Below are 23,084 nucleotides of genomic sequence, written 5' to 3'. Positions count from 1 at the left end.
TGTGGGCCCCCATCGGCAGCATCGTCACTGCCAGTGTGGAGCCGGGCTGGAGCTGGGCACGGCTCCCGGGGCAGGCCCGGTGGGCAGCGAGGGCAGCGAGGGCAGCAGCACCCGGGGCTCTCCGGGGCTCCCCCGGCCCTGCTCGGCCCTTACCTGCAGCAGTCTGAAGTACCCCGGGGTCAGGCGGCGGGGGCGGATGATCATGGCGAGCGCGGGGCAGCGGCACCGGGCCCGTGGGAGCAGCGGGGCTGGGCTGGGACCCCCGATGCCGGCGAGGGGCTCCGTGCGTGCCGCGGCCCGGGCAGGGCGCGGAGCAGCCGCTGTCAGCCGCGATCAGCGCCCGCTGCTCCCCGGAGCGGACACGCCGGGCGGGGGGGCCAGCCCAGCCCAGCCCGGATCTGGGGAGCCGAAGGGCCGGGCTTAACCACGGGCGAGCCCCTCTGCAGGCCGGCACGGGGCTGCCTCAGTTTCCCCACCTGTAAAGGGGTGTGAGTTATGATTTGGGTGGGGGGTGGCACCCCAAAACCTCCAGGGCTGAGCAGGGGCTTCCCTCCGGTTCTTCTGGGGGTCACTGTGGCCTAACTTTGCACCCACAGGGCACCTGGGGTGTCCCACTGGTGTCACAGGGCTACTGGGGGGTCCCACTGGTGTCACAAGCGCTGTCGGGCCTCAGCCCTCGCTGGGGGTGACACCGGGTGCCGTTTCCCGGCCGTTCCAGGTGCCGTGTGTCACCGCCCGGGCTGTGACTCACCGCGGCCTCGCCCCACGGCACCGTCCGGGGCAGGCGGGCCCGGCGCTGAGCGGCACCGGGGAGCGCCAATGGGGCTGCGGCTGCCGGCGCAGGTGGGACCGCGCCCGGCGCAGGTGAGAGCCGCGCCCGCCCCGCCGCCGTTCCGGGCCCGCCGTTCCGGCCCCGCCGCCCCCATGGAGCCCGTGCGCTGCTGGGGCCCCGCACAACCGGCCGCCTGGCTCCGAGGTGAGTGCCCGGCTGCCCTCGGGCTCTGCGCTGGGGTGTCCCCAGCCTGGGGACATGGGGCGGGGGGTGCCGGTGCTTCCCGTCCCTGTTCTCCTGCCCGGAGGGGCATTCCCGGGGTGGGGTCCGGCCCTTCCCACCCTTTAGGCTGAGGCCGGGTGAGCTCGGTGCGTGGAGAGGAGCCTGCCACCGGCCAGGGGTCACTGCCAGGGGACACTGCCAGGGGACACTGCCAGGGGTCACTGCCAGGGGACACTGCCAGGGACACTGCAAGGGGGCTGATGCAGGGCTGGACGCGGCCGTGCAGGGGTACCCCTTCGAGGCCTGGGGGCTCTCGGGGCCCGACCTGCTGGGGCTGGAGCCGGGGGGCCTGGAGGCTCTGGGCGTGTGGCCCGTGGGACACCAGGAGCTGCTGCTGGAGGCCGTGGAGCAGCTGCGGAACCTGGTGAGTGCCGGGATCCCCGGGACGAGCAGGGGGATGTGGGGGCTCCCTGGGCTGAAGGATGAGGATGTGGGGTCACCCTGGCCTGGGTGGAAGGTGGGGACACAGGGGCACCCTGGGCTCAGTGGAGGGGGCTCTGAGCTGGGCAGAGGGAAGGACATGGGGACACCATGGGCTGGGTGAAGGTGACCCCCTGAATGCCACCCTGCCCGTCCATCCCCTGGCACCCCTGTCCCCCCAGGACACAAGGCTGGCGAGCACCAGCCTGCGGACACTGACGGAGAGGCTGCAGGAGCTGGCACAGGGCATCCAGAGCCTGGTGCAGGGGGGGCTGCCAGCAGGGGATGCCCCCCAGCCGCCCTCCCTCACCCTCCTGGCCCGAGTCATCGACCTGGTCGGGGCTGCCAAGGAGCTCTTCTCCTGGCTCAACAGGTGTGGGCAGGTGAGGGCCGCCCTGGGTGCTGGGTGCCCCCACCCCGGGGGCTGAGCTCTGTGTCCCCCCAGGTACCTGTTCTCCACCCTCAATGACTTTTCAGCCAGCCGGGACATCATCGTGCTGTGTGCCCAGCTGGCAGAGACGCTGCAGGCGGTGAGTGCCCGGGGCTGGCTGCTCTCCTGACCCCCGGGGCTCTGCTGAGGGGACATGGGGTGCGGGGGGTGCCCCTCAGGGACCCCCAGCTGGGATGGAGCCACCCCATGGTGCTCATCCCACGTCCTGCCCCCCAGGACCTCCCTGCGGCCCAGAGGAGCAGCGGGATCCTGCAGATTGTGAGTGCTGGGGGAGGAGGGGGTGGCAGGCCTGGGGGGCTGCCAGGGTCCCCCTCACCCCCGCTGTCACCCCCAGTGCCAGCACATCGAGGGCATCTGCGAGAGCATCGTGGGCTGCAGCCCCCCGGCGCTGCTGGAGCGCAGGGCTGTGCTGCAGAGCGTGGGGCTGGCGCTGCTCCCCGGCCCACAGGGCAGCCCCCCGACGTCCCCCAGCACCCCAACACTGCCCCTCGGCCCGTGGCAGAGCCCCCCAGCGTCCCCTGAGCCCCCAGCAGCGCCCTGTGATGTTCTGGGGAGCCCCCAGGCCCTGCTCACCGCCCGGCTGGTGAGTGCCCTCCACCCCAGGGCCCCCCTCTGCCTCGGGACCCCCTGCTCAAACCCCACCTTGGCCCCCCCAGGGCTTTGAGATCACCTCCACCAGCTCCTGCCTGCACCTCGTGTCTGCCACCAGCCCGGAGGTGAGTGAGGGGCCCCGTCACCCCCTGCCCCTCAGTCACCCCCTTTTGTGGGGTGGGATCCAGATTAGGGCCCTAATCCCTGACCCGGAGCAGGGGGTGCTGCCTGTGGCTGAGCCCGTGTAACTCATCCCACGAGTGAGCACAGCCCGGGCATGGGGGAGCCCCCTCTGCACCCCGACCCCAGCAGCAGCTCCGGGGGTGCAGTCGGGTTCATGGTTAACCCCCCTGGTTCTCCCTGGCCGGGAGGGATCCTGAGTGGGATTAGCTTGGGAGGGAGAGAGGGAATGAACCCAGGAGTGGGTGCCCCACTGTCCCCCTCTCTGCCCAGGCCCTGGCTGCCCACGGGGGCCACATCCTGCCCGGGGATGAGATCGTGCAGGTCAACGAGCAGGTGGTGGTGAGTGGGGGACAGGGGCTCCAGGGTGGGAGGACACGGACAGGGCGGGCTCAGGTGGGGGATGCAGGAGTTATGAGCAGCAAAAAGCAGGAGCCATGGCTGCGGAAGCTCTGGGGGACACAGGAGCCATTGCCAGGAGGATGTGGGGGATGTGGGATCTGTGGCTGGGGTGGGTTTGGGGGATCAAACACCCATGGAGTCGGGGCAGTGGCCCACAGCTCACCCAGCATTTGCAGGTGGGTTGGACGCCTGTCAGCCTGGCCAGGAAGCTGCTGGAGAAGGGGAACAGGGTGACTTTGGTGCTGAAGAAGATCCCCCTCGACCTGCCCGGCCCACCCCCCTCTCCCAGGCAGCAGGCGAGTGATCCCAGTGCTCCCAGTCCAGCCCCAGTGCTGCACTGGGAATCAGACAGGGATGCTCAGGGCTGGGCATCTCCCATCACCCTGGAGATTCCTAAAGCTCTGGGCTCCATGGTGGGGTGGGGCTGGCACTGACGCTCATCCACAGCCCCCAGGAGCATTTTTGGATGCTGCAGATTCCCCTGGCACCAGGAGCGGTGAGAGCCCAGGCAGCCCCGTGTCCTTGACCTCCAGGTGAGCCCCATCCCGACAACCCCAGCACCCCAGTCTGGCCAGCAAGGAGATGTTTGGGTGCATTCAGGGCCTTTCCCAGCCCTTTTTTAGGGGGAGAGGTGCCAGCAGTGCAGCAGCTGCCTGTGAGCAGCCCGGGACGCTGACAGGAGTCTTAAGGAATGACAAAAAGGGGAGTTTGTAATTCATTCACTTGGTAACGTTTTAGCGGGGCTGGAACTATATTTAGCCATGACCCTTCTCCCCTCCCGGAATGGAAAGGCGTGCGGAGAGCCAGCGGCAGCGCGGGCAGCAGCCGAGCCAGGCAGGGCAGCCCGCTGGAACGGGAACGGGGCTGGAACCGGGCTGGAGCCGGGCTGGAACGGGGCTGGAACGGGGCTGGAGCCGGGCTGGAACGGGGCTGGAACGGGGCTGGAACCGGGCTGGAGCCAGGCAGAACCGGGCTGGAACTGAACGGGGCTGGAACCGGGTTGTAATCGAGCTGGAGCCGGGCTGGAGCCGGGCTGGAGCCGGGCTGGAGCTGGGCTGGAGCTGGGCTGGAGCTGGGCTGGAACGGAGCTGGAACTGAACGGGGCTGGAACCGGGTTGTAATCGGGTTGGAACCGGGCTGGAGCTCTGCCCCCGCGCCCCCTCCAGCCCCTTCCCGGGCAGGGAGTGCCCCAGCCCGAGGTGGATCGGGATCCCGGCCGCGCTCCCGGAGCTCTGGGGCTCAGGGGTCCCCGTTTCCTCCCAGCGTCGCGGCTGACCTGGACTCGGGAGCAGAGTCTGTCCCGGATCCCGTCACTGACGAGGAGCAGGAGGAGGCCGAGCGGGAGCCCAGGCTGCCCGGGGCAGCTGTGGAGGAGCTGCCGGGCCCGGCCGGGCAGGGTAGGATGGAGCAGGGGGTGCCGGGGACGGAGCAGCTCCCCCAGGACACGAGGCTGCAGCCCCGCTCGCTGTTCACAGGCGCTGCAGAGGAGCTGTGGGACAGCGGCAGCGCCCTGGGCACCCCCCCGAGCAGCCCTGCTGCCCCTGAGCCCCGTGGCACAGAGCTGAGCCCCAGGGCAGCAGGGGCAGCAGAGCCCAGCCCTGCGGAGGTGAGAGCTGGGGGGAGTCCGAGGTTCTCCTTGAGCCCCTGCTGTGGGTGTGTGAATTGGGGGTCCCTAAGGGGGTCCCTAAGGCTGTGGTGCTGCTGGGGGCTCAGCAAACACTGCCCTGCACTGTCACTAAAATCCCACCTGTCTCCCTGCCCAGGGCAGCCCCAGCACGGGACGGAGACCTAAAGGTGAGCAGAGCTAAAGGCGAGCAGAGCCCTGCCAGGTGGGGCTGGGGGCTGTGCTGGGGGGCTCTGCTCCCCCGGCCCTGCCCCCTGCCCGGGGGTCTCTCCTCCCCTGCCCTGACCCCGGGCCGTGGCGCAGGCGTGGCCACCCGGCTGAGCCGCCGGCGGGTGTCGTGCCGGGACCTGGGCCGGGCGGATTGTGACGGGTGGCTCCTCAAGAAGAAGGAGCACGTGGGCTTCATGGCCCAGAAGTGGAAGCGGTGCTGGGTGGTGCTCAAGGGCCACACGCTCTACTGGTACAACCACCCCAACGTGAGTGGGGGCGCGGGGTGTCCCTGTGCCCGCCTGGGCAGCTGGCATCTCCCGGGGTGGTGCCCACACGGCTGTCCCTGTCCCTGCAGGATGAGAGGGCTGCAGGACTCATCAACGTGGCCACCTACAACCTGGAGAGCACCAGGGAGCAGAAGAAGAAATAGTGAGTGGGGTCTGTGTCACTGTCACCCCCAGATGGTGGTGGAAAAGGGCCAAGGCCACGTGCTGATGTGTCCTGCTGGGAACCACCTGCGTGTCCCCATGGGGCTGCTGGGGTCCCCATGGGGCTGGTGAGGTCTCCAGAGGGCCATTGGGGTTTCTATGGGGCTGGTGAGGTCCCCATGGGGCTGGTGGGGTCCCCATAGGTTTGCTGGGGTCCCCATGGGGCTGGTGAGGTCCCCAGAGAGCTGATGGGGTCCCAGAGCTGGCACCTGTGCCCACACTCTGAGCAAGGCCTGCCCTGTGTTCCTGGGGTTATCTGGGATGAGGCTGAGGGCTGGAGCTGGGCTGGGGGCCTGCAGGGGGCTGGGGGCTCCCCTGTGTCCCCACAGCAGCCACCCCCCTGTCCCCAGCGTGTTCCAGCTGTGCCACCAGACATACAAGCCCTTTGTGTTTGCTGCTGAAACCCTGGCTGACCTGAGCATGTGAGTAGCAGAGCCCATGGCCAGCGCTGGCCCCAGCAGCCCGGGCTGGCCAGGAGCCTCCTGTCCCTCCTGTCCCTCCCCAGGTGGGTCAGTCGCCTGGTGACAGCCAAGACAAAGCACACGCTGGCCCAGCAGGCAGTCCCAGACAAGGAGGAAGGTGAGGAGGCCACCCCGGGCTGGGGTCGGTGGCAGGGGGTCCCCATGGGGTAGGGGCACCGCTGGGAGCTGGGCCCAGGATTTGGGGATGTGACAAACGCTCCCTGAGGGGTGGCTGGGATGATTGCCAGCCCTGGGAGGGAATTTCTGTCTGCTCCCGTGGCCTCCAGACTGCTACAGTGAGACAGAAGCTGAGGACCCCGACGATGAGACCCCCAGGCACGGATCTGACCCGGTGAGTGGCCCTGGGGCACACCCTGGGGACACAGGGACAGAGCTCCTTGTGTCACCTGCTGCCCCTCTCTCCCCCAGGCACGGAAGAGGCTGCAGAACAGCCCGGAGAAGGCACAGCTGTCCCCAGGCAGCAGCCCCCAGGGCAGCCCCCGGCCCTGCTCCCCCTTGGGTACGTGCAGGGGGACAGCTGACCCCTGTCACCCTGTGTGCCCCCCTTCTGGGTGTGCTGGGGAACTCCAGCTGGCCTGTGCTTGGCTGTGAACCATCTCGGGATGAAGCAGCGGCAGGGAAGATGGAGAGGGATTTGTTATGAGGGCACAGGGCAAGGGGGATGGATTTAAACTAAAAAGAGAAGGTTGAGATCGGTTTAGAAGGAGTTGGGTTGAGATTGGTTCAGGAGGAGTTGGTTTGGATTGGTTTAGAAGGAATTAGTTTAGATTGGTTCAGGAGGAGTTGGTTTGGATTGGTTTAGGAGGAATTGGTTTGGGTTGGTTTAGGAGGAGTTGGTTTGGGTTGGTTTAGGAGGAATTGGTTTAGGTTGGTTTAGGAGTTGGTTTGGGTTGGTTCAGGAGGAATTGGTTTAGGTTGGTTTAGGAGGAGTTGGTTTGGGTTGGTTTAGGAGTTGGTTTAGGCTGGTTCAGGAGGACAGAGTCCCTTGTGTGAGTGGGCAGGCCCTGGCACAGGTGCCCAGAGCAGCTGTGGCTGCCCCTGGATCCCTGGCAGTGCCCAACAGGCTGGATGGAGCTTGGAGCAGCCTGGGACAGTTTGAGGTGTCCTGCCCATGGCAGGGGTGGCACTGGATGATCTCTAAGGTCCCTCCCGAGCCACTCCAGGCTCCCAGGCCCTCGGGGCGCCGCGGGGTCTGGGCGCTGCCCGGCCGCTGCAGCGCCCCTGTCCCTGCGCAGAGCCCGGCGCGGAGGAGCTGGAGCGCCTGGCGCGGTGCCTGCGGCAGGGCGGGCTGTCCCTCACGGGGCAGCGGCGGCTCCAGACGCGGGAGCAGGGCCGCAAGTCCTTCCTGCGGCGCAACAGGAACCCGCACATCAACGAGCGGGTGCACGCCGTGCGGGCCCTGCAGAGCACGCTCAAGGTGCGGCCCCGACCCCCCCGAGCCCCCCGAGCCCCCTGCCCACGGCCGGCCCCCCAAAACGTGCGGTGTCGCTGCGGGCAGGCGAAGCTGGCGGAGCTGCAGGCGCTGGAGCAGCTGCTGGGAGACGCGGCGCTCACCTCGGCCACCTTCCGGCGCTGGAAGGAGGAGCACCAGGAGCTGTACCAGGAGCTGCGGGAGGGCTGGGCAGGGCAGCAGCGCCAGGGCGGTGCCGGAGAGCAGCGCGGCCCGCAGGGAGAGGCGGCCGAGCCCTGACACCCGCCGGGCCTGCCCTGCCTCGGTGCCCAGCACGGTGGGTGCTCCGTGCCGGGAGCCTGGACAAGTTCTGGAAGGCTCAGCCCCCAGAGGGGCCATCTAACTCCTTAATTTTAAGTGACGGTCTTAATTTTTCCTTGCCTGCACTCGGCAAGGAGGGGATTTTGAGCGCCCGCTGTGGCGCTGCCGGCCGGCCCAGCCGGGGGCTCTTCTGCTGTAAATAAACGTGTGGACAGGGCCTGGTCCTGCCGTGGTTTTTCTTGGTGCTGAAATCATCAAATCATGGAACTGTTTAGGCTGGAAGAGACCTCGGAGATCAGCGCGTCCAGCTGTAAACCTGGCATTGCCGCGTTCACCACTCAACCAAGCGCCACATCCTCGTGTTTTTGAACACTCCCAGGGATGTGACTCAGCCACCGCCCCGGGCAGGCTGTGCCACTGCTTGACCACCTTTTCCATGGAGAAATGCCTCCTGACGTCCGACCTCACCCTCCCCTGGTGCTGCCTCAGGTGGTTGCCTCTTGTCCTGTCGCTCCCCTGGCAGGACATCCAGAGGCGCCCCCGATTCCCCATTGCCATTTCCATTTCATTTCCATTTCCATTTCTATTTAATTTCCATTTCCATTTCACTTCCCCGGCTGAGCCTCCTCCGCGCCCGCCCTACGGGTGCCGCCCACGGCCATTCTTCCCCCGCCAGAACCCTTCGCGGCGGGGGCTGGGACAGCGTTCAGACGAGCCAATGAGGCATCCGTAGGGGCGTGGTCAGAATATTCGATTGGCTGATACACCAGGAAGCCACGCCCCCCCCCCCGCGCTCTGCCACGCCCCTCCCGGCGGAGGTAACGGTCGCGGCGCGCGGGGGTGGCGGGAGCGGCGGCAGTGGCGGCAGGTGAGGGACAGAGCCCGGTATCGGTACCGGCACCGGCCCTGAGCCGCACCCACACGGTACCGGCACCGCCACCGGGCACCGGCAGCGCCGCTGCCACACCGGCGCCGCAGCCCGGACCCTCCCGCCCGTCCGGGACCGGTCTCTCCGCTCCTCGTGGCCGCCCCTCAGGGACCGGGCCCCGCTCTCCCCCTCAGGGACCGGGCCCCCAGGACCCACACCCCCTCCCCGCCGCCTCTGGATCGGGTGCTGAGCCCCCAGGCCCTCCGAGGCTCCTCAGGATCTGCCCCTCTCCACCCGACCCCCAAGGACCGGGACCTGCAGCCCGTCAGAAATTTACCTGAAATCATTTCTGCCTAAATTAACCACGCCTAAATTAGCCATAATGAGCACTGCATTTATGTAGAAGCGTTTCGTTTCTTTGCTGAGTAAAATGCTGTTTCTGGTTCGTTGCCCTGTTGTACGCCCACTGTTTCTGCTAGGTTGTAACATCTGTGTATATGAATGTTTTCTAGGAATTAATTTCTTATCTGAGCTCCTTGAATCAGTTTAACAAGAATCTGGAACAGCTGCTGAGTGAGGATTGAGTATGGGTTTGTAGAGGCCTTGAATTTCCAGTGTGTAATTTGTAAATTGCACTTGCATTATCAGAGACTGGAAATTCACTGGCTGAAGCACTCAGAGAAATAGAGAAATTAACCCAAAACTCCGGGCAGATAAAGATTGCCATTCATGGCACAGAAAGGCTGATCTTTGAAGGACTTCTTTCCTCATGTAGTTGCTCAGTGACCTCTACAGAGGGCAGAAATGAGCTGGTTGAGAGTTGAGACTTATAAAGAGAAATTTTTAATCTCTGTAGGCACAGATAACAGCTGGAAGGTGCTGCTGAATACCTGGAGCATGGTGCAAACAGGCATGAAGAAAATCTACAAGGGTTTGTTTGGGTTTTTTTTAAGTGTTGCTGCAGGGAAAAGCCAGATATTATTGGGAGAAGAAGCTAATTAAATACCAAATACTGTGTTCCTCTGATGAGTAGCTGCCGTGTTGGTTAGTGGGAATGGGGCGTGGATTATACTCACTTAAAATAAGATTTTTATTGGTTTATCCAGCTCTCTAGGTAGATAAGATGGCTGCTCCTGAGAAAGATCCAGACCTGAGGCTGCTGCAGAAGAACCCATTGGGTAAGGACAGTCCTTTCTCCAAAGCCCTGCTGCTCACAGATCCTGGTTCACTTTCTCTGAGGAGACACGTGGCCCTCAGAAGATTCTCTACCAGAAGCTTTTTGTTCAAAAAAAGTCTTTTTTTCTCCCCTTGCCTGCTTTTTCAGCAGTCATTTGATAAGGAATTTCTCCCTTATGCTGATAGCTGATGAATCTGGGAGAGTTCTTCAGAGTTAATGCAAAAATGCCTCTTTAACTTGCCCAGTTTTGCTGTGCTGCTGCTGCTCCTTTTAGTCAGAGCACCAGCTGGCTGTAACATGACCAAACTGATCAATGGGAGTATAATTTACAGCTTCTGCATTCTGACTTCCTCACCAAGGTTGTTTTTCAGGCTCCTGTTGATGTTATTTCACTTCCCTTTGCTTCCTGCCATTTCCTTTAGCAAAAGATATAACTCAGGGAGCAAAGCAAGGACCAGCTTGGGGTTTGGAGGCACTGGTGGTTACATATGGCTTAATTAAAGGATAAATATCCCTGTTTTTTATCTCTGCAGACCCCAGCAGCTGTCAGAAGAGCCAGTTCCTGGAGAGTGAGTGGAAGGCAGCCATGGTGTCCCTGAGGTCCCTGAGCCGCTGTCCCAGCGAGGCCGAGAGCAGGGACGGGGGCATTGGCACCTCCTGCTCGGACAGCACCGAGGGTGAGGGGCAGCCCTGGGGCACAGCCTGGCACGGTTCTGCAGCTGCTTCCAGCCCAGGTGGCTGGGATGTACCCAGGGGAGGGTTGTGTTGCATTGACTGTGTCCCTGAGCTTGGGTATTGTCTCATTTCAGGGCTTTTAACTGACCAAAAGCCACCTTGGTGACTTGCTGGCTCTTATTGCTCAATGACAGATTTATCAGCAAGTCTGTTGGGTGATTTAAATTTGTGTTTTAAGGAAATAATTTGCGTTTTAAGGAAATAATTTGTGCCTTTGTGTTTGGCTCTGCAGTGTCAGAGCTGAGAACTCTGCAGCCTGGCCTTCAGCTGAGGCACGCTCTGTGAAATTTCTGGTCCCAGCAGTCCTTTCTACCTGTTTTTTTTTCACCTTTATTCATTATTTTTTCAGTATTGAGGGACTTTGTGGTGTTCCTTAAAAGACTTCACACATCCCTGTGTTCCAGGGGGCCTTTGGAATGGGATTTGGAATGATTGTTAAGATTGCAGATGTCAGTAATGTGCCAGTGAAATGGAGGCTTTAGCAGGTCTGGCTGTTGGAAGTACTGCTGGAAGTACTACACGAGCATGTGTTGAAGTGTTCCATCAGGCCTCTCTCAGCATGATCAAACACCACTTGGCAGCTGGGGGCAGGGAGATGATTTCCTTTGGGAAATGACCCTTCTGGGCTCCGGTGATGTCACAGCCATGCTGTAAGAGCTGAGGGTGACCCGCAGGCCTGGCTGCTGCTGGGGCACGCTGAGCTCAGAACATCCCTCAGAAATGTTGTTGTGAGCACCCTGAGCACACTCAGGGAGCTGATTGCAGCATCCCCACGTGACGTGCTGCTCAGGGACCTCGGGTTCCTGGCAGTGACACCAGGGGATAAATTTAGGGGCTGTAAAAGGAAATGGTGCTGCCCCTTCCCTGTGCCAAGGTGAATGTGCTTGCAGCTGCCCAGTAGCATGGTGTTCTCTGGAGTCCAGGCTGTACTGAGAGGTTTTCTGCCCTCACTGCTCGTTTGTGATGGAAGGATTGAGTGCCTTTATTGTCACAGTCCTCAATATTTCACTTCCCTGTGCTTCCTGCCATTTCCTTTAGCGTGGTTTTGGTCTTTTCACAGTCTGATTTGGGCTGTATTCAAATGGTAGAGTTTATTTTCATTGTTGCAGCAGTGCTTGGAGAGTACAAACAGGTGTGAGGGTGACTGGTTGGAGCATCACGTGGGGATGGGCCTTGGGCCAAAGCCATGAGGAAATCAAGTGTGTTCCTGGGACAGACCTGGAATTCCTGCAACACAGAACGTCTCGGGACAAGGAGTGGGAACAGGCACTTTGCTGTTTGCCTTTCTCAGCCCTTGCTGTTGCTGTATTGAAATCTGAGAGCTGCTAAGAATAACCCGAGTTGCCTGCAGCCAGGTTTGGTGCCCCGCTGGCAGGACAGGGGCTCTGTCTCACTTCCTGTGGCCGTAGGTGAGAGCCATTGCCCTGCTCTGGGACAGGCTCTGCCGGGCTGTCCTGGAGGAGCTGGAAGGTCAGATCCTCGGGGCCAGCGATGCTGGAGGCTCATCATGGGCTCAGGGAAGGCTCCTGTTAGCTCTGCTCACCCTTTGGAGTCGCTGAGCTGTGGGACGGGCAGAGCAGGATCGCGGGCTCAGTGTTCAGCTCTGTAAGTTTCAGCCTTTTTATTCAGTACCAAGGACTTGATTCCTAAACCTAGAGAAAGGTAACATTGATTCAAGATTATTCGAGAGTAGTTTAAAAACAAGGATTAAAAATAGGGATCAAATGTGATGGCAGGAAAAGGTCATCAGGTTCCTGAAACTTGTAGTGAGGGGGGACACAAGTGTGCCTGAGTCATGCTGCTGCTTTCAGTGGGAAGGAACTGGTTTTAAGATAATTTTGAAAAGCTGACTGGAGGATTGTGTTTTCAAGACTGTAATGAGAATATCACTCCTCTTCTTCTCCTAGACTTTTGCAACTCCAGTAGCGGCTCCTCATTCCACCCTATCAAAACCCAGGTGACCATTCCAACAGCCCACGTTATGCCTTCCACGCTGGGTGCCTCACCCTCCAAGCTGTGTCCTGCAGGGGACCAGGGCTCTGCACAGCCTGCCGGGCCAGGGCTCACCAGGAACGGGGACCTGAACGCCGGGAAGTCCTCCCAGGTGCCACCCCGGGAGCTGCTGCGTCTCTGCAGGGCCTCGGGGGACGGCGGCTGTGAGCACGCCTGGCCTCCCGCCGCCGCCGAGCGCGCCCGCACGGAGGGAGCCTGGAAGTTCGACACCCCTGCCATCGAGCAGACCCTGAACCAGTCTCTGCTCCTGGACAGCCTGTGCACTGACCCTCTGCACAGGTGCCAGCAGTTCAACGCCGGCTCCGAGGGAGGGAAGGACCATTACAAGGTGCTGCCAGAGAGCAAACAGGCGCCCAACGGGGCCTGCGAGCCGCGCGACGGGCCGTGGCCCAGCGGGAGCAGGATGATGCCAGCGGGACTCCAGGCCAACAGTTTCTATTCCAAACCTGTGGCAGCTCCCCCAGGCCGAGCCTGGGTGCAGGAAGGCTGCGCCCTGCACCCCCACCAGGGAGTCTGCGAGCTCAGTGCCTGGAAACAGCAGCTGGACAAGGTGCGGCTGCAGGTGGAGCAGATGCAGGTAGGCAGCTGTGGCTGTGTGAGTTTGCAACCCTTCCTGTCTCTGTAGTCAGGAATTGTTGTCCCAGACTAAGGAGCCAGGGGGAAAATGTCTGCTGCTGCTCCCTGAGTGACAGCAGAAGCCTCCTGAGCGTCTGTTTTTACAGCTTGTGGTGTCACAGGTATCGTTTGACACGCTGTGGGTGCAGAGCAGCCCTGGGTTATGTTACAGGGCTGCTCCACCTGCCAGATCAAGAGCTGAAATGCCCTGTCTGATAGAAACTGGGAAGAAAAAGCATGCCAAGAGGTTTTAAGCAGTGTCCAGAATGGCTTTGTTCTGTAGCTAGGGTTAAGAAAGCCTTTTTGGAAAAAATGCATGAAACTAACTGCAGTTTACTGGGTGGAAACAATTTGTTTACTACCTCCCACCAGCTGTACCCTAATGGAGACAAATTGTTTCCAGCGAGCTAGGACAGTGATCTAAAATTATTTGTTAATCTCCAGTTGTGCTTGGGCAAACTTTCTTGTTCTTGGACATCAACAGAGACTGAAATAGCCCTGCCCTGGCATGCAGATGAGCACACAGTGTGCAAAATAGCTGCAGCAGTGTTGCAATTACTCCTGTGGGGCACAGACCTCTCCCTCCTTGTTTTGTCTCCCCTTGCAGTTACAAAATGGAGGCACCTGCCCCCATTCCTCACTGTATTCCCCATCCCTGCCTGCACCTGACCCAGCCCAGTGGATCAATATCCTGAACTCCAATGAAAACCTGCTCAAGGAGAAAGAGCTCCTCATTGACAGGTGAGGCTTTGAGGCTGACATGTGGTTCAAAGAGTCCAGTCTGTTTCCATTTGGAAAGTACCAAGGAAGGCTCATTTCTCAGAGTCCCTTTTGCCCTGCTGATCTTGTTTTGTTGCAAAGAACAATGGAAGGACCTTAGAGAACAACCTGAGCTCTTCTCTCCTTCTTGCAATTAGGACAATGATCCTGAAGGGCTCAAATCAATTAATTTTAGTTATGGTTTTCTGTGTTTTATAAGGGATGAAGATTTCTGTTCACGTCATGATTAATCTGGAATGTCACAATAACTGCCTCTTTTGCTTAAGGATTTTTGGGAGCTCTTTGAGACCTTTATTTCAAATTTGGGTGTTTGTGACTTTGGGCTGGCAAACAACATTTCTCTTACCTAAGGCTAGTGGTGCACAAGCTTTTTGAAAAGTAAGTCCTAATGAAAAGTACCTTCAACATCTGGACTGTAAATACTTTTTCTTCCTTATTTTGATTCACCTGTTGTCTGTTCATTCCACTCCTAAGCTCCAGAGTCTAGCTGGATCCTCCAAAACATGGAAGGCTTGTGTGTTTTATCTGTAATCATGGTTGGGGGAAGGGTTTTGAAGGGAAGAAAAGTTAATAAGAATTGTAAAAAAGGTTAAAGTGTTTATTTCTCTGCAGGTGAGCCCTGAGCGGCAGAGTTGTGTTTGTGCTCTGCTTGTCACTGAGTGGAGCAGCAGTGCTGTGCTGGCTCTGTTTGTGTTGTGCTGCTGCTCTCTATGTTTGAGAACAGTGAATTGCCTGTTTTGTTGCAGACAGAGGCAGCACATTTCCCAGCTGGAGCAGAAGGTGCGGGAGAGTGAGCTGCAGGTGCACAGTGCCCTGCTGGGCTGCCCAGCATCCTATGGAGACATCTACATGCTGAGGATGCAGGTACAGCAGGTGCCAGGGAGCAATAGGTGCTGAATGCAATGGCCCAGAGTGCTGCTGAGGTGTTTGCTGAGCAGGACTGTGCAGAGTCAATTTATAAATTATCCCTTGTGTGGAGTCACCATCACCTCTGTGCCCCCTTTGGTTGGGTTAAAGCTGTGCTGTGATGCAGGAGCTGTTTCAGATGGGCTGAGGGATGTTTGGGGATTGGGCAGGATGAGGACACAGCCCTGGGGCAGTTTGTAACCCCCCAGACTGAGAGGCTGTCTGTGCCTGCAGGAGCTGCAGAGGGAGAACACCTTCCTCCGAGCACAGTTCACAGAGAAGACTGAGAGCCTCAGCAAGGAGAACATTGAGCTGGAGAGGAAGCTGGCTGCTGCAGAGCTGGATGTGAAGCTGGTCCGGGAGTCCCTGAAGGAAACAGTGCAGAAACATGCAGAGGAGCTAAAGAAACAGGAAGAAAGGGTATGATCCTGTTGCTCTAGAGATGGGAGTGTGCTTTCAGCGTAGTGCTGAGGTGAAACTTTTCTGTGGCAGTCTGTAATTACAGGTGTTTTCTCATCTTGTTGTAGACTATGGTTTACAAGCAAAAGTCTCTCCTCCTGCATTAGGAGCATTTCAGTGCCTCCTCTTTTAACCAAAAGAATGCCTGTCTTTAGCTAAATGAGCAGAAGTTAGTTAAGGGGATCTTGTATTTTGGCATTGTGTGGTGTGCAAAAAGCTAAATGAGTGGGCTTACAGAAGACTGAAAAATAAATAAGAAATTAAATAAACTAAACTTGTCTGTAACTGTCCCTGCAGGTAAAGGGAAGAGACAAACACATTAATAACCTTAAAAAGAAATGCCAGAAGGAATCTGAACAAAACAGAGAGAGACAGCAGAGAATCGAGACCCTGGAACGATACCTGGCTGATCTCCCAACCCTTGAGGACCACCAGAAACAGAGTCAGAAGGTAAAACTTCCTCTGAGCTGCAATGCTGGCTCTTCACTTACTTGCTCAGGTGACTTTTCTGTAGTTACATCCTCTCCCCTTTTGTTGCAGCTGAAGGAATCTGAACTGAAGACCACTGCCCTGCAGGAAACAGTGCTGGCACTGGAAACAGAGCTTGGAGATGTCCAGGCTGCTTTCAGGGAGCAAGAGCTGCAGCTGGAAACCCAAAAGCACAAGGAGAGGGAGCTCCTGTCCACTGTGCACAGGTAGGAATGAGGAATCAGCTTCATCCTGGCACTGCAGGAGTTGCTGCACGAGGAGGGTGATGCACAGCCCTGGCAGGTGGGGGACTGGGATGCAAACAGGGCAATGCTGATATTTGATATGGAATTAATTTCACTCCTCATATTGTTTCCCTCTTAAAGTAAGGGAGGGATCATAACTAAAACTGTTTTTTCCCCATGGTGTTCTGCTAATTGCAGCTTGCAGGACAAGTTGCAGCAGTATGCAAAGAATGCAGAGAGAGGACCCCCTGCCCAGGATGGGGAGAGGCAGAAAATGGAACATGACTCTCTGAAGAAGGAGTGTGACTGCCTCAGGAAGGTAAGGGGCTGTCCCAGTCAGGAATCACACGTTTTTCCTTCCACTGAGTCACACCAGGCACTCAGAAAATCGGGGACTTTTAAAGGCACACTTGCACTGAGGCAGCAGTTCCTGGAATTGCAGACTGCAGGGTTCCAAAAGCTGTTCTGTGTGTGATAACCACACACTTCTCCAGTAATTCTGGGGAGAAGCTGCAGAATGCAGAAGAGGGGAGAGGAAAGCCACAAGAATACAATGTCTGGTTTTAGCTGATAAATCTAATGGTGCCTTTTATCCAAGTCCACTCCTAAGAGCCTCTGTGATTAGAGCAGTAAATGGACAGCAAAGAGAAGGCGAGGAGATGATGTCCTACTGAAGGAGAATTCATGGTGGTATTACTGCATCTGTGTGGCCACTTCTGATGCGTCTGCTTTTAATTCCAGATTGTGGACAAAAAGCAGAAGAAGATGGAGCAGTTATCCTTGCAAGTCAAGGTGAGAGGTGATGGGGAGGGACCCTGAACTTGAGAATATGCTGTGAAATGAGTTAGACTTACTGTGTTCCCATGGTCTGTTCCAGAACCTGGAAGAACAGGTGGCCCAGGAGGAGGGGACAAGCCAAGCTCTGAAAGAGGAGGCGATGAGAAGGGAAAATGCTCTGCAGCAGCTCCGGGCTGCCGTGAAAGAGGTCAGGGGGGGTTTGAGTGAACAGTGGATTGTCTCTGAGCAAGGCCCTGAATTTAGTCAGCAGCTCAGTCTCTCCTGCTAGTCAGTTGTCCTGTCAGGGCTGAGAAAGGAGCTGTGCCCTGCTGGGAAGCAGGAGAAGCAGGTTGTGCCTCGGGAATTGGTGGGCATGGGATGGAGGAGGCCGAGCTTGCCAGCTGGGGGCAGCAGAACAGGAGCCCAAGCACAGCCCCGCGGTCAGAGCCCCCTCGCAGCCCTCTTGGCAAGGTGCACCAGCTCCTGGAAGCTTTTACTGCTCTGGCCTGGCAGGGACAGTGCAGCTTCACTTCCCCTGTGGCAGTGACACTCGCTGCTCTGGCCACAGCCTGGAGGGCTGCATGCAACCCAGCCCCTGCCCTCAGAGCTCCCCTCACACAGCAGCTGCATTCAGCGTGGCAGTGCTGCCCCAGGTGCCCACTGACTGCCCTGTCCGTGTGTCCAGCTGTCCGTGCAGAACCAGGAGCTGATTGAGAAGAACCTGACGCTGCAGGAGCAGCTGCGGCAGGCGCAGCTGACGGCCCAGCCCCTGCCTGCTGACACAGCCCGCCTGGCCCAGGAGCTGCACGGGGAGCTGGCCAGCTGCCTGCAGGATTTACAGTCTGTCTACAGCATCGTCACCCAGAGGGCTCAGGGCAAGGACCCCAACCTCTCTCTCCTCCTGGGCATTCACTGTGAGTACATTTCCTTTCGAGCGATGGCAGAACAAACCCTTCTGTGCTGTGCTGTGCTGTGGCAGAATGAAATAACTCACATAGAGCATGGAAAGCGCTCTTTCTGGGCTTCTGAATGCTCTTTCTGTGGTTGGCTTGCTTCAAAGGTGCATGTTCTACTTAACATTCAGTTATTACAACCTCTTTTGCAAATGTGAGTTGGTTTTTCTGGCTGATTTGCAAATGTGTGCGATCCTTGCTGAGAACTGCATGTGAGGAAACTCCTCCCTTCTCTGACCCCACAGCTGTGCAGTACCCTGTGAAGGAGAAGGATGACCTGCTGAGCCCTGACGGACTGGCCAAGAAGCTGGTGGAGGTAAAACAGCTTCACAAAGAGGTGGAGGACTTGAGGACTGCAATATCTGACAGATACGCTCAGGACATGGGAGACAACTGCATCACCCAGTAAAGAGCACTCCCAAAGTAAGACAGGGAATGAAGACTTGAAACTCTCAGGAGTCTTGTGCTCCTACAACCCTAAACCTATTCAGCACTTTACCATCCCTCTGCTCGGGTACAGGACGTGTGACTTGTCTGATCTGTGAGGAATCGGGGGGTTTGTGGCCAGAAGTGTTCAGCTGATGACTGGGATAATTCAGGGCTTCGGTGTCAGGCTTTGCAGTAGCTTTGATCTTGTGGGATGTGTTTTATGCTGTGTTTGCTGAGGCTGCCGTGGTCTCTGATGCTGGGAGATGAATTCTGACTTGCCTTCCAGGCATGTCAAATGCTGAACATGCAAGTGTGCCAGTTAAAATGATGGCTGAAAGGAAATGTATGCCCTGGTCCTGCTGATAACCTCCCTGTGCCCATCCTGTGGGACCAGTGGGACCAGAGGGTTGTCACAGTGTTTGTGGGATATCTGGATTCCACAGGCAGGCAGGCAGGTGTGCCAGTTCCACTGCTGGCATTTACATTGAGGTGCTGCTGCCTTGGATTGATGGAGCAGGACCTGCTCTCCTCAGGTAATGCAACCATTCAGCAGCCAGCACGAGTTGAGGAATAAAGCAACACTAAAAGACTCTGGAGATGCTCCCCCTGGGCACTGTTACCCCAGAAGCCTTAAGCCTTTTGTCCCCTGGATCAGCTGTGATTCAGACTGCAGAGGAAGTGGATTGATGCTGAAGTGCCTTAATGAGCTGGAAGAACCCTCTGCCCCCACTCTGCTCCATGCCTAATGCATCCCCTGGCAGGTGAGGGGCTGCTCTTCCCTCTCACAGCCTTTTAGAGCCATCAAAACAATCCTGGGGAGCCCCAAGTGTCTGTGGGCCCTGCCAGAGCCTCCAAGAGCCTCTGTGCCCCTGGGGACACCTCTGCTTTACTGGAGAAGGCCATACTGGTCCTGATGAGGAGGGGGTGGCACAGGGAGCCCTTCCTGCCAGCAGTGGCCACTTGGGCTTTGTCACAGCCCTGTCCCTCCTTTCTTCTCCTCTGCAAGTCATGGGATTTCTAAATGAGTCCCTGAGGGATCAGTTTCACTGTCCCACCACCCTCCCTAACCCCAATGACATCTTTACAGTACTGAGGGTGGAACTTGGGTTTTCATCTCGAGTTAAGAGCAAGATGCCCAAGCTGTGACAGGGAAAAGTCCTGCTGACGTTTGTGTTGTTTGGCTGCTCTTGGTTCACGCTGGGGCCGCAAGCCCTGGGTTTGGCAGAAATGCTTTTGTTATTCCTTTGTGTTACAATTTTAAGACCAAATCGGTTTTGTTCTCGGTGTTTGGCCACCATGGGGGACGGTGGCCAGGAACTGGTTGGTTTGTTCCACATAGGGAGCACACAGCCGTGTCTGTCTGTCTGTCCTGCTTTCCCTGGGTGTTCTGTTCCTGGCTGTGTCTGTCCCCAGGCTGCTGGTGCTGTGTACTGAGCAAAACACATTTCCAGGGCTGTTTTTGAAATTGTTTGTCCTGACTGCCGGGAGCTCTGTTGGCTCCTGCAGCTTCTCAGGGGCTTTGGGCACCATCTCCTTCTCCCCTTTGCTTTGGGGGTGCATGCTCTCATTGATGGGTGCTGTGAGGGGACAGCTGTGCCCTCTGCCCCTGCAGAGGTGATTCTGAGATGGGATTATTGTGGCTGGAACCACCTCAGCTGCTGCCTGGTGCTGCCCAGTCCCGTGTCCCCTCCATGGGGCCCTGTCCTCTCCTCATCCTCCTGCACAGCTCAGCCCCTCCAGCCCAGAGGGTGATGCTGTGCTGCCTGCTGCTGGAGCAGGGAGATCTTGGGCTACAGAACACCCCAGGCCAGGGTCCAGGACAGTGTTCCCTCCCTGTCCCCCCGTCCTCATGTCACACACGTCCCCCGGTGTTGTGCCCGGTCCCGTTGGGCTCGGTGTCTTTGTCCTAGCCTGTCTCGGCGCTTGTTTGTATCGGGTATTTGGAGTATCAAATAAAGCTGCTGTGCCCCACTCGTACGAGGCCCTCCTGCCTGGGGACCGAGGGAGGGATGAGCTCCGGGGCTGCTGCCGGTGCCTGTCCCGGCACGGGCGGTGGGAGCGGTGCTGGTGCTCCCCGGTCTCTGTCGGGCCGGTGCCGGCGCTCCCCGGCGGCCGGCGCTCCCCGGTGCCGGCGCTCCCCGGTGCCGGCGGCTCCCGGTGCCAGCGGTTCCCGGTGCCGGCGCTCCCCGTTCCGCCGGGGCGGTGTCCGGGGCCGGCCCCGCCGAGTTCGCATGCCCGGTGCCGCCGGCCCCATTGGCCCCCGCAGTCACATGCCGGCCGGGCGGCGGCGGGGCTGCCGCTCCTCCCTCCCTCCCTTCTTCCATCCTCCGTCCCTCCCTCGCTGCTCCCCTGGCCGGGCTGGCGCTGGGAGCGGCCGCGATCGCACCATGAGCACCCTCAAGGTCTACAGCACCTCGGTGACCGGCTCGCGGGAGGTGAGCACCGGGCAGGGCTGCGGGCAGGGCCCGGCTGCGCGGCTCTGTCCGTGCGGCAGCGCGGCCCCCCCGCCCCATCCTCGCTGTCCCCTCTCCCCTGTGCCGTCCCCATCTGTCCCCCGAGGCACCGCTCCGTGCTGGCTGTGCCCCCGCGCGGCCGGGGCACCGTGCTGAGCCCGGCTGGCACGCTGGGTGTGTGCCCACCCACCCCTGGGGCTCCTCTCCATCTCCCGTAACCCGCCTCTCCCACCCGGCTTCCAGATCAAATCCCAACAGAGCGAGGTAACCCGAATCCTGGACGGCAAGAACATCAAGTACGAGCTGGTGGATATCTCCCAGGACAACGCTCTCCGGGAGGAGATGAGGGCCAAGGCAGGCAACCCCAAAGCCATCCCACCCCAGATCGTCAACGGGGACCAGTACTGCGGGGTGAGGCTGTGCTCCGCGCCGGGGCTGGGTGCTGGGTGGTGTCCTGTCCTTGGATGTGCTGCACATGTTCAGGATGCCCTGTAAATTATTTCTAGTGAGGTGCAGGGACCAGCATGGCTGTTTGCCTCGGGAAAAAGGGACCCAGGCAGGGAGTTTGGGTGGCAGCGGGGCTGTGCCCGCTTTGTCCTGTCATCCTTGGCACAAGCAGCTGGTGCCAGGGCTGTGAAGCAGATTGTGCCGTGGGCTCAGGGCCCCTCCTGCCTCGGGAGTCACCGTGTGGCGTTTCCCTGCAGGATTACGAGCTCTTCGTGGAAGCTGTGGAGCAAAACACTCTGCAGGAGTTCCTGAAGTTGGCCTGAGCCCTGCTTCCCCTCCCACCCTGGACTCTACCTGCATTCCTGAGCGCCCTCATCTCCGACCACCCTCACCTGCCGGCTGCCAGCGCTGTCCTGGCACCGCCACCTGTATCCCAGCCCAGGGAAAAACCCACGACCAAAACTCCTCATTGCAGCTGCCTCCCTCCTGCCTGACCCCGGCCTCATCTCAGAGGGATCCAAAGAAAGCGACGCTCGCTGCTTGGCCTGTGAGCAGAGCTGGGCCTGGCTCACGGCAGCTTCCAGTGCCTCCGTAAACAGCAAAGCCTCTGGGGCTGTGGGAGGCGATCCTGGCCTTCAGCCCCCTCCTCTGCCTCGCCAGGGAGGGGCTTAGGGCTGCACGGTACTTCCCACTTCTCCCAGTTGCTGTTAAAATTGTAAATTCTGCTGCCTCACTTCCTTTTTTTTTTTTTTTTTTTTTTTTTTCCTCTTCATCTCAACTGCAGAGATTATGGCAACTAAGTAAGGGGTTTTTTGTTGTTTGTTTGGTTTTTTTGTCTTAATTTAATGCAAAAATACTGCACAGAATTTGGGTGTGAGTGCCCACCACGGTGGGGCTGAAGGCTGCCTGGGGAATGGGTGGGGCTGGCAGTGGGATCTGTGCTGCTCTGGCCGCCCTCCGCCCTGAGCAGGCTCCCTGGTGAGCATTAACGGCTCAGGGCTGCCCCAGAGCAGCTGATGCTCCAGCTGTCCCATCTTTTCCTCTTTGTGTTGGCTTGTTTGCAATCCTGGACCAAGTGCATTTTGTTTTCCTGCCAAAAAGCAAGTTTATAACCAGTGTTGTCTTCCGAGATGCTATTAAATATTACTGGACCTTTCACAGCGCCGCTCTTGCCTTTCTTTTATTTGGCTACAGGTTAAACATCACCCTACCTAAGGATTGTGAGTCATTTCCAGCTGAGTGGGTTGTGCCTGCTGCTGCAGCCTGACACAAAGATCTTAACACCTTAGCTTGCTGCTGCTAATCAGAGGCTCCCAGGACGTGTGTGAATGTCCTACGGCGCAGCAGGGACAGGTACCAGAGCATTCCTCCCCTCTGCCCGGGGCAGGGACAGCCTCAGCCAGACGTGGCAGGGAAAAACAAACCTTTGGCACAAGGATTGCCTAGAGCAGGACACAGAGGGGCAGGGGACACAGCTGCTCCTGAATGTGCTACAGGTGGGAAAGGAGGAAGCTGAGGGAGAGCTGGGTGGGTTGAGTCAGTGCTGGTCTGGTCAGAGCTCTGGGCTTCCAACCATGCCTCAGAAATCTAAAGGAAGTGGAAATTGCAGTGGAATAAAGGGTTTTATTGGGAGCCTTTACTGAGGGCTGGGTCTGTGTGAAGAGGGAACCTGCCAGCAGGCCCTGCCCTGCGTGAGTGGGAGTGCTGTCAGCTGGGAGTCAAGTGAGAGCTTGTCACAGCTGGAATGGGAAGAATGTGCTGGGGAAAGGGAAGGGGAAAAGTGCAGCCCCAGCCCACGGGCCCGGGAGGAAGATGCTTTGTTCAGGGCTGGGCAGAGAGGGGTTCTGCTGCTCTCCAGTGACACGGTGTCCTGTTGCAGCAGCGGGAGGAGGAGGAGGGCGGGTGCCTGCAGGCAGGCTGGAGCCGGGGCCCCGCTGCAGCTGGGGGCTGTCCAAGGGAAGGAGCTGTGCACGTACAGGAAGCCCAGCAGCAGCAGGATCTCCCGGCTGAGCCTGGCTCAGCCCCAGCCAGGCAAGAACTCAAGGGCCTCAGGTTTAGCTCCAGCACAGACCGTGGGACTGAGCCTGTTTGTCCCCTGCTGTCAGTGCAGGTGCGATCTGTAGGGAGCAGCAGCTGTGTGCAGAAT

At 58.9% G+C, this 23,084-nt stretch overlaps 3 protein-coding genes across 3 annotated transcripts; all 3 read left to right on the top strand.

Moving 5' to 3' along the window:
• The first annotated feature begins 877 nt into the window (after positions 1-877).
• Positions 878-7,592, top strand: CNKSR1 (connector enhancer of kinase suppressor of Ras 1). The gene is given in 21 exon segments (XM_030964683.1): positions 878-976; positions 1,261-1,418; positions 1,657-1,847; positions 1,920-2,004; positions 2,142-2,183; positions 2,260-2,508; positions 2,582-2,641; positions 2,970-3,051; positions 3,054-3,394; positions 3,546-3,631; positions 4,362-4,495; positions 4,574-4,704; positions 4,862-4,892; positions 5,026-5,198; positions 5,288-5,361; positions 5,771-5,842; positions 5,926-5,999; positions 6,169-6,233; positions 6,311-6,401; positions 7,138-7,319; positions 7,401-7,592. Coding segments are annotated over 21 exon segments (2,565 nt in total). The 5' UTR covers positions 878-924.
• Positions 7,593-8,425: 833 nt separating this feature from the next.
• CEP85 (centrosomal protein 85) lies at positions 8,426-20,002 on the top strand. Its single transcript, XM_030964554.1, has 14 exons — positions 8,426-8,481; positions 9,588-9,659; positions 10,192-10,335; positions 12,301-12,983; positions 13,629-13,762; positions 14,548-14,665; positions 14,942-15,127; positions 15,464-15,616; positions 15,707-15,861; positions 16,078-16,198; positions 16,621-16,671; positions 16,757-16,864; positions 17,342-17,570; positions 17,855-20,002. Exons 2-14 carry the CDS (start codon positions 9,605-9,607, stop codon positions 18,016-18,018), a joined length of 2,301 nt encoding a protein of 766 aa, XP_030820414.1. The 5' UTR covers positions 8,426-8,481; positions 9,588-9,604; the 3' UTR covers positions 18,019-20,002.
• A 312-nt stretch (positions 20,003-20,314) lies between these two features.
• On the top strand, positions 20,315-22,096 carry SH3BGRL3 (SH3 domain binding glutamate rich protein like 3). Its single transcript, XM_030964576.1, has 3 exons — positions 20,315-20,473; positions 20,735-20,902; positions 21,196-22,096. The coding sequence occupies exons 1-3, from the start codon at positions 20,426-20,428 to the stop codon at positions 21,259-21,261; spliced, it is 282 nt and encodes a 93-aa protein (XP_030820436.1). The 5' UTR covers positions 20,315-20,425; the 3' UTR covers positions 21,262-22,096.
• Positions 22,097-23,084: the final 988 nt, after the last annotated feature.

The sequence above is a fragment of the Camarhynchus parvulus genome, chromosome 23, assembly GCF_901933205.1.
Source record: "Camarhynchus parvulus chromosome 23, STF_HiC, whole genome shotgun sequence".
Taxonomy (NCBI): domain Eukaryota; kingdom Metazoa; phylum Chordata; class Aves; order Passeriformes; family Thraupidae; genus Camarhynchus; species Camarhynchus parvulus.
Note: the sequence above shows the minus strand (reverse complement) of the source record. Positions and strands in the feature narration are given on the sequence as shown.